The 10,107-nt window shown below is 42.0% G+C and overlaps 1 protein-coding gene across 2 annotated transcripts in view; it reads left to right on the forward strand.

Moving 5' to 3' along the window:
- The window catches only part of IRF4 (interferon regulatory factor 4), a 12,920-nt gene extending 6,963 nt beyond the window's left edge, over positions 1-5,957 (forward strand). For both annotated transcript variants that reach the window (XM_003799341.3, XM_012811081.2), the window contains exons 6-8: positions 525-878; positions 3,625-3,737; positions 5,792-5,957. In XM_003799341.3, coding sequence (XP_003799389.1) covers positions 525-878; positions 3,625-3,737; positions 5,792-5,935 — 611 coding nt within the window. In that variant the 3' untranslated portion in view covers positions 5,936-5,957. The remainder of the gene's footprint in view (positions 1-524; positions 879-3,624; positions 3,738-5,791) is intronic.
- The last annotated feature ends 4,150 nt before the right edge of the window (positions 5,958-10,107 follow it).

Here is a 10,107-nt window from a genome sequence, read left to right on the forward strand (position 1 = left end):
TTAAATATTAGTATTTTTTTTGCTAGTCAAAATTAAACTTTTTTCCAAAATCAAAATTGATTTGCTTAATGATGGATTCTCATTTGGTGACACATGGCTTAGAATTTTAAACGTAAATGTTGTCACCACCGTCAACATCATCATCCAGAAAAAGTGACTTAGTAAGTTCTTAACAGGTGGTACTCTCTAAAATGAGTGAAACATATTTGCAGAAAATTAATGAAACACATGTTCCCTCTTCCAAAAACAAAAGAACCCATGGCCACATAAATTTGGAAAATGTTGGTTTGGACAAATTAAATAGGTTTCTGTCCACAGGACGTCTGTTAAGTGTTGAATGCACCCACACTGTCTGTGACTCCAGTGGGGCAAAGTGCATGTAGCATTTCCTAGGCTTGATTGCCTCTGGGATGGGTTACTCTCTCATACAGCGTCTTGGGACTCTAGTTTCACCAAACACACTTTGTTCTGGCATCCTGGTGTCCTGGTCCCTTAGCACTGACTCTGGAGCTCTGTGTTTGCAGATTGCCGACTGCACATATGCCTGTACTACCGGGAAATCCTGGTGAAGGAGCTGACCACGTCCAGCCCTGAGGGCTGCCGGATCTCCCACGGACATACCTATGATGCCAGCAACCTGGACCAGGTTCTTTTCCCCTACCCAGAAGACAATGGCCAGAGGAAGAACATTGAAAAGCTGCTGAGCCACCTGGAGAGGGGCGTGGTGCTCTGGATGGCCCCTGACGGGCTTTATGCTAAGAGACTGTGCCAGAGCAGGATCTACTGGGACGGGCCCCTGGCGCTGTGCAGCGACCGGCCCAACAAACTGGAAAGAGACCAGACCTGCAAGCTCTTTGACACTCAGCAGTTTCTGTCAGGTAACGCATCTGTCTGTCCCAGGGACGGGGTCACAAATGTGGAGGCACTTTCTATCCTGGGCTGAGGTCTTCACTCTGTTAACCTCAGAGCTCAGCAGGCTTGATCCCAGAATAGGCCTCCTGTCTGGCTCAGAGTATCATCTCTGGGCAAGAGGGGTGAGAAGAGGGTCCAGATGAGAGTGCCCAGGTGGCCTGTGGCTCAGGTTGACATCTTGGGATTCTAGTTTTCAACAAATAGTCACCTCTTCACCAGCTTCCATTTTATTACAATATGATCTCAGCAAGCATGTCTGCCCTGATGGCAGCTATTTTCAGGTTCCTAGAAAAATTATAAAGGTTAAAAGTCTATTGTTAACATTCTTGGTTGTGAGATGTGTCACCCTTATGCAGATGCTGCCCAGCAGGTGGAACCAAGGATTGAGTGTACTGAACTGATTTTGCAAAGGGGAAATTATGAGAGTGCTTTGAGTTATCTCTGTGATATGAATATTTCTAAGCATGTTTTTCAGAACCAGCAAGTTTTGTTTTCCTAGTCTTGATTTCAAGACGATTAAATTAGCCCCGGGTTGGCTTTTGTGAAACCACTGGCCTTGTCACCACTGGGGCTTCATCTATAGGATCGATAGCTGTGCAGACGTGGGGTGCCTTCACGGCAGGAGAGAGTTCTCCACCTGCCCATGAACCACCGGTTCTTCCTCAGCCTTTTCCTAAACCTATTCTTTCACTTAAGGCCTCCTTCAGATTCACCCTCTGTCTTTGGTTGTCCGTTTTCCTGAATGTGCTTCCTCGTTCAATTCATTTACAACAACACAAAGCATCTATGTGCTCTGGCGCTGCTGATGTTTGCTGAGCCTTGGGGTTTATGGAAGCTCATCCAAGTCCTCTTTTGGTGTCCCAAGCAAATAATGTCCCTGGATAACAACAGGGATTGTCCTCCACATGGAGGCTGACGAAAGGATGAGGGAGAAGTGTGTTGGTCCTCCAAGGCAGTGGCAGGTGAGGAAGACTCTGGGCAACCCTCACTCCAGCAGCAGAACTGTCGCTAAGCCCCAGCCAGGACTATCTTATCTGTTTTGGGGTCAGATGTGGCAGTAATGGTGGGGACTGAGGAAGCCAGTGCAGGCACCCTGTTGGCATCTCCTGTGTCTGCTTTGGGGTTTGCAAGAGCTCACATGTCCCAGGAAGGCTGAAGTCCACCAGGTGTGGATTTCCTCAGAGACCGTGAATCTTGATGTGTTTGGTGTCAGAAGGTATCACAGGATGAGGGCTTTCTAATTAAGGCGTCCCAGGAAACTGGTACTTGCTTCTCTGAGTTCCTCCTGCTCAATACCTGTGGGCCTCCTCGGGCCGTGAACTCCCTTGCTTAAAATTGAACGTTCTCTGTGAGTAGGAGCTATTCTGGTTTTTCTTTTTTTCCTTCTTCTGTAAGCCAGGGCTGTGCTTTCTGCCCACTGCAACCTCTCACCTCAAAGCCTTCACTGAGGTTCTAGGGGAATGCTGTGAACGTAAAAACTGCAGCTGTGTCGACCAGCTTCTGCATAATTAAGGATTCCCATAACGTTCTCACGTTATCAAGTGGTTGAGGCCTGGCTTTTTCAGAGAATTGTGCCAGCTCGCCACTCTGAGCAGCCCGTGTAGGTGTGCTCTCAGACCACGGCAGGCAGCGCGAATGTGTTTTACACATTCTGACTAAGTCGTTTGGGTTTAATTTGAATTCTGGAAAAAAAAAAAGCAGGAAGTCAAATAGTCCTGTGAGTTAGCTAGAAACTGGTCTTCAGTTGAAGAGAACAGTGGAAATCTTTGATATCTACCCATTCAGGATTTGCACACCACTGGGGACAGCCCCAAAGGCACAGCGAGGATGTGTATCTGATAAGGACACATCCGCGGAGCTGTTGTGCAGAAGCGTTAGCTGCTCCTGTGTAGTCACTTCTTTTGCAGACATGACATTTTACTGTGGCTACAGGCAGGAGAGTCATCTTGCATATGGGTGGGGAGAATGGGTCAATGACAAAAAGATTGGGCACATGTCTTCCATCTGCTTCACGTCCTTCAGGTAGGAGTGGTGGCCTCAGGATATACGTATCCACAGCGTGAGGCCAGTCACTGCCTTTCTCATCTTAGGTTATGGGTCTGTCCCCACCTCGACTCACACAGCTGAGGTCTAAGGCCTCGCAGACGCCCATCGCAGGCGCTCAGACCCCAAGCTGACCTTGCATATTTTCTGTGGCACCCAAGTTCCATAGATGTCCTTGGTAGGACAGCTGCTTGATTATGTGTGCTCCACAGTTGGGGAAGGAGGTTTTAGAATAAAACCCATCCCATCCTCTGGGACGTCAGAACATTCTGATTTGGTTTTTTTAAGAAAATTTCTCCTTTCCATAAATTGCTGTTTTATCTCAACCCGACTTCATTTCTTCTTTTTCTCCCAACTTCACTCCTGTCTGCTACCTTTTGTCTTCTTGTGGGTCTTTGTGTTTCAAATCAGGGTTCTGAAGCCTGTGGGCCAGATTCCTCTTGAGGAATCCAGGAAAACCCGGCACACGGAGGAACTTGTGTATGCAATTTTGCATTGGGGGCGTCCAGGTTAAGAGCCTTACTTAGGGAAACAAAAGAGTACCTATCCTTCCTGTCTTCAAAATCACAGCAAGCTCGTGTTTTCCCGTGTACCCTGGCATTGTTCAGTGATGAGGGGTTTTGAACATAGTGGTTTTTTTCTCTCTCTCTCTCTTATGGACTTCTCCAGAGCTGCAAGCATTTGCTCACCACAGCCGCCCCCTGCCAAGATTCCAGGTGACTCTATGCTTTGGGGAGGAGTTTCCAGACCCTCAGAGGCAAAGGAAACTCATCACTGCTCACGTGAGTATTCGGTTACATTCACATCGTGAGTTTCCCTGTTCTTTATCAAGGTCAGAGTCCCAGTTAGAGAAGTCCTAAATGTGAAGTAAATGTCAAAAGACCTGGGAAAATAAGCGTAACCCTTAAAATAGTATGGGAGGAAGCACAGCCCAGTGAACAGCGTAGCCCAGGGACCCACATGCTGTTCCCAGACTCAAGATCTGCTCACCACAGACGTGGGGAGGAAACGTCAAACCGAGGACACCACTTGTCCCATCTTTCTTGTTTTTCAGCAAAATTGTCATATTCTCATTTTATAGGGGTTGAAAAGAACTGACTAAGACTGTTTTTAAAATGCTATCTGGCTAGTGGCTCTCACTTGGTAGAGAAATTTTTCCCAAGTGGGAAGTTGCCCATGCTCTGGGGTATTTATTTTGCAGGTCCCTCCAAATATTTCCCAGCCCCCTCTCTTATTTATGGAATTTTAGAAATTATTTAATTCTTGGATATATGTTATTAAAAGTGTCTAAATCTGTCCAGAAGTTTAAGTTGATCAGACCCTTATCGTGTTCTGTAACATAGTTCAAGATGGGTCCAGGTGTGGCAAGTAAACATCCTTTTCATAAAAAAGAAAAGGAAAAAAGGTTTCTGTGGATGACATTTAACATTAATTTGCCATGGGAAACAAATCACTAATACCTAAGATTTTTGAATTTGAAAACTTCCTGTCGCTATGAAGTATTATTCACGGGCCCAGATAGTGAGGAATACCAGGTAAAAAATTATACCCCATAATATCAAAATTTATATCTTATTTTAGCTCTGATCATATTTCCTGTTGAAAATGGAAATAAACCACTGTGTTATCTTGAACACACAGCCCCCCTTTTTGATTATAAAAACAAAAGCCAACCAGCCAATAAACAAAAGTATAGTCCCATGGACTTCAGAGTTTTCTCATGAATTCTCTCTAGTAAATGACATAATAATTGATATGATTGTTGATATAATAGTTGATACCTTGTTAACAACCATGATTGTTAAATGGCTAAATAAACTTGGCATTGCTAAATAATGCTGAAGAAGTTGATGGTCGACTTTCGCATCATTGATCTGATTTTAAGGGTTATTTTAACACAGGGCTCTCCTGAACATGGTGCTGTATGGTCCATAAAAGGAAAATAACATGGGTACACCTATGAGATCTATTTCTTTATTTTTTTTTATTATGGATTTGATTCCTTTCAGGTACTTACATAGGAATTATGCTTAAGCCATTCTATATCGAGTAACGCAATGCATTTAATAGCACAGTTGATTGAGAGCATTCAGCTTATCTTAGATGTTATAACTTCAGAAAAAGCTGTGAGTTGAGGGCTTTTTTTTGTGAATGTGATCCATACTGACAACCAAATTAGGTAAATTTGAGATCAATTAATTTCTCTTTTTCCACAATAGCAGTTTTGCTATTATTTAATTTTCTTTTTTCTCTTATCTTCATTGTCTTTTCCCTTATACAGATTACCTAGCAATGAAGTCACTCAGGATGAGTTCTGAATGTCAAACTCTGCAAATTGCAATTGTGGAAAAAGAAAATCATTGGCTTAAGTTACCCTGAACTAATTACCTCAGACTTCCTTTTAATTTGATCATTTTACCTGATTTGTCTTAGCTAAATGCAAGTATTAAGTGGCAATTGATTTAAAAAGCAGCATATTTAGCCCAGAATTAAATAGATTTTGGTTACTTCTTTACAGGTGGCTTTATGTTAGCACTAAGAAAAAAATCGGTTTTTCACCTAATGTGAAGGTATTTAACATGCCCGCCTGGGTGAGGAGCTCTCCTACAACTTGAATTTTACCTTGGAAGTGAGAACAATGTAATCTAAAAAGTTGTTCCTTTATATTAATTTGAAAAGAAAAATCGGTTCTTCAGATGGCCCAAATATGAAATGTTTTGATGTGCTATAAAACTTTGGACTTAACTTTACTGTCTCCTTAGAATTTGAGAGTTATTTAATGATGAGCCAGTTACAGGACATCTCAGTAATGCCTTTTTAAAAACTCTTATTAAAGGTGGAACCTCTGCTCGCCAGACAACTGTATTATTTTGCTCAACAAAACAGTGGACATTTCCTGAGAGGCTACGATATGTCTGAACATATCAGCAGCCCGGAGGATTACCACAGATCTATCCGCCATTCCTCTATTCAAGAATGAAAAACGTCAAGACAAGTGATTTTGTTTCGTTGTACATATTTGACAGCTAACTGACTGACTGCCCTCTTTTTTCTTTTGAAGAGCTCAGTGATGGGAGTTTGGCTCAGCAGTTAAGGAACCCCATGTTAAAAATATGTGTAGAAAACTGACTGCATCTGATTGACAGATGAGCTCATTTCCAAAGGAAGGATAGTCTTCCTTCTCTCTTGGGAATAGACTGCCATCATTGACAATGAATGTGAAAATTGATCAAACAATATGTTTACATTTTCTTATTCTACTCTCTTTAGTTTGGTGATTAGTGCTTGCTTAAAGATTAAGAAAATGTATTCAGTATTGACCACTGCCTACAGTGATAATTGTGCTTAGGTATTATTGTACCATTTCTCAGGGAAGTAAAGTCTAAATTGGAAACAACTCTGTCCACAAAAGAAAGATATTTTAATGTCTGCAAGGGCTGTAGTTCTTATGGACAATGCTTACTGGGTGAAGGAAACTGAATCTTTGACTGAGGTCACGGTGCCTGCAGCCATGCGTTGGTCCGTCCTCCCACTTGCCCGGGGTCTTCTGGGGGTGCCCTTCTTTGCCTCCCATTTGCATCCCCTCCTTGATCTCTCCTGGTAAACTCTTGCTATTTTCTTGAGCCAGAAAGCATTATGGCCACTCTTGGATGTCCTGCTCTCTAGTGATCTTTAAGTAAGGGTTACAAGTTTGGGTTGTTGTTCTTTGTGTTTTTGTCTCCCATTCTTTAGAAATGATTGCTAAAGCTCTTTTCTTAAGGAAAAAAAGAAAAGATAGAAGAGCAACTGTCCAAGTACTAAAGATATATTTTTAAAATGTTAGGCCATTTCCCCTCTTCTGTTTGTTTGGCTATCAGTCAGTTATCCATGGCAACACTAAAGAGGAGTAGCCAGTGATTCTCAGGTTGGTGAGCTGTCAGGGCACAGGAGGGCAGGATTTAACTGATTGCGTAACTGCAGACTCAGGGGCTGTTTCTGCTTATTTAGTATATTATATGCTTCCTCATGCCAATAATAGTTTGACCAGGCCTTAAAATTACTGGGCATTTTCTAAATAGATCTTTTTATAGAATCCCAACTATCTCTACTTGCTTAAGTAAATCTGATCACTTACATTTTTTGCTGTTTATTTGGAAAGTACAGCAGTTTAGACTGGGTGTCATGCTGCAATATCTTTTTTCAGCTGTTACTTCCAGACTCAGCAAAAGATTTGACAATTCTCAAATATATGCCACTCTTATTCTTATCTATATTTTTAAACTCATTCAACAAGCACATCTCAAATTCCTATTGTGTCCCTTGTTTTAGGTTTATAGCCTTGATCAGGTTTTATATCTAATGAACTGCTGGAATGTCTTGTTTTGTTTTGTTTTTTTTTACTTTTTAAAAGGGGTTTTCAATACCAAAGGAATACATACTAACTAAAGACAGTATAAACAGTATTAAAGAGCATCTCCTTTTTTCCCAGCCAAAATTCTTCTCTCTAGAAGTCCATAAGAAGAGTTCAGTTTCTTCTTCTGACACATTTCACTGTTCTATATTCATACACTTGGCCAGGCACAGTGGCTTACATGTGTAATCCCAGCACTTTGGGAGGCCAAGGCAGGAGGATCACTTGAGGCCAGAGTTGGAAAATGCTGCGAACAATACAGACCCTGTCTCTATAAAAAACACAAAAACTAGCCAGCATAGTGGGTGCCTGTAGTCCTACTTACTCTGAAGTCTGAGGAAGAAGAATCGCTTGAGTCCAGGATTTCCAGGCTGCAGTGAGCTATGATCAGGTCACTGCACTCCAGCCTGGGTGGGAGCATCTTGCAACAAAGATTTACCGCATCATTTCAAGGCAATGTGCCCAGGGGGGTTAGTAGCCACTTAATATGGATACGTTTTGGGAGCAGCTAGTGTCTCATGAACTGTAGTAATTTATACATCTTATAGATGCAAAGAATTTTGGGATATATTATCCTAAGGGAAGAAGATGAAATTAGGAACTATTGTTTCATGGGCCCCTGCAGATGGCCCTCTTCAAGGGAGAATATTTCCGTCTGCCTGATAATTCAGAGAAACTTTCTTGGAAGTCTGGTCCAGGAGTGCTGTGTTCTCTCACTTCTCTGTAAATGCTTTTGCTGCTGTTGTTTTATGTTACATGCTTTAATAGTGGAGTTGCATTTTCTGGAACTTGTTGGCTTTGGCTACTACCTCCTTTTTTGTCTGTATACAGAGATACCTCGAGTTTTTATGTTTGTGGGGTTTTTTTTTTTCTTTTAATTTTGAGGGATCCAGAAGGATCCGTTCACCCTAGGGAATGAACTAAGTATGAAATTGTCAGGGTTCTCAGGACTTTGAAAAGAATAGCTTCCTCTTTTCTTATCTCGAATAAAGTAGGATTGATGAACTAGAATTTAGCATCTACTCAATGGAAAATGTAGCTAAAGAGTTTGAATAGTTGTTATGGTCAAGAGCTCTGGGTCATAGGGAAGAAAATCTTCATGTCTCACGGGTGTGTATCGTTGGCTTTTTTCTTGTTCTTGGGATTTCATATATTTAGCAAAATCTCAAACAATAATCGATATCTTCTGGAACACTATAGAGAACCAAGTGACCAACTTGTTTGCAAATGAAACCTTGGGACCCCCTGAGTCCCGGGACTGTTAGTTACCCAACAAAGGACCCAGCTAGACTGTTGGGTTTGAGTTAGAGCCTGCTCCATGGTGAGGAAAAAAACATAAAATCCTATAGAGGAATGTGGTTATCACCTGAATGCAGGTACCTGCCTCGAGTTTGTGTTTAAAGAAAAGTAGTGCTTGGGTTCAGGCCTACATGAGGTTGATGTGCTGCACCAGGAAGGCCATGCTGGGAGCATCAGCTACTTTATTAGAAAAAATCCAGATAATTTAAATACTTTTTGTTCCACTTGTATGACACCTGTCCTCTGTCTCAAGGACAAAAGTTCTAAAAGTGGTGAGATTCCTAAGGTCTATGTTTATATTACACATCTCCCCAGACCATTTGTCCCCACTGACTGCAGCCATCTAGATGTTGCATTAAGGCTCTCTTACTATATGTATCATTTTGCAGGTTGCTCTTTCCCCAACCCAGTGTTTGAGACTGGTTAGTGTAAGTGGATCTCATACTTCCCTTGCCAATTGTGGCTGAGTGGCCTGTCACATGAATGCAGTGATGGCTGATTTTCCTGCTATTTATTTTGTATTATTTTTTTAAATTTTAGATTACTATGAAGGCACATACTATTAGACTACATAATTTACACATGCAAGGTTAAAGCTGAAGTTAAAGCCCAAGTCCTACACCCAGGGACTGTGCCATATATCCATGTATTATACCCACTGGGTGGGATCCTACTGAGTCCCCTCCACCCTTTTTAACTTAAATGAGACTTTTTCTCCTGTGAGTCTGTGATCGTTAATCTTCTAGTTTCAAATTGATATTGAGTACTTGAGGGCAGCTCAGTGGGTAAGGCACCGGCCACATACACCAAGTCTGGCAGGCTTGAACTTAGCCCTGGCCAGCTTAACAACAAAGACAACTGCAACAAAAAAAGTAGCCGGGCATTGTGGCAGGTACCTGTGGTCCCAGCCACTAGGGAGGCTGAGGCAAGAGAATCGCTTAATCCGAAGAGTTTGAGGTTGCTGTGAGCTGTGACATCATGGCACTCTACCCAGGCCGACAGCTTAAGGCTCTGTCTCAAAAAAAATTAAAAAATAAATAAAGTTTCTTGATATTAAGCTCTTAAGGTGCTTGTTTTAACAATCTTGTATTACTTAGGAGAATGTTCTCCAATTTGTTACAAATGACAATAGATTGCCCATCTTTTTACGCCTGCGTAGTATAACATGGTAATCACAGTTCATAAATCAATTCATGTATGTATTGAGCACTTGAGTTGTTTCCACATCTTTTCAATTGTGAGCTGCTAGGAACATTCGAGTGCAAATGTCCTTGTGATAAAATGTCTTTTTTTTTCATTTGAGTAATGAAAAAAAAGTAGTGGAATTGCGAGGTCAGATGTTTCTTTGCAGTTTTTGGCTGGAGCTGGGTTTGAACCCGCCACCCCCAGTATATGGGGCTGGCGCCCTATTCCTTGAGCCACAGGCACTGCCCGGGTCAGATATTTCCTGCTATTTATTTTCA

This window comes from Otolemur garnettii, unplaced genomic scaffold, assembly GCF_000181295.1.
Source record: "Otolemur garnettii isolate 467f Iridium unplaced genomic scaffold, OtoGar3 scaffold00149, whole genome shotgun sequence".
Taxonomy (NCBI): Eukaryota; Metazoa; Chordata; class Mammalia; order Primates; family Galagidae; genus Otolemur; species Otolemur garnettii.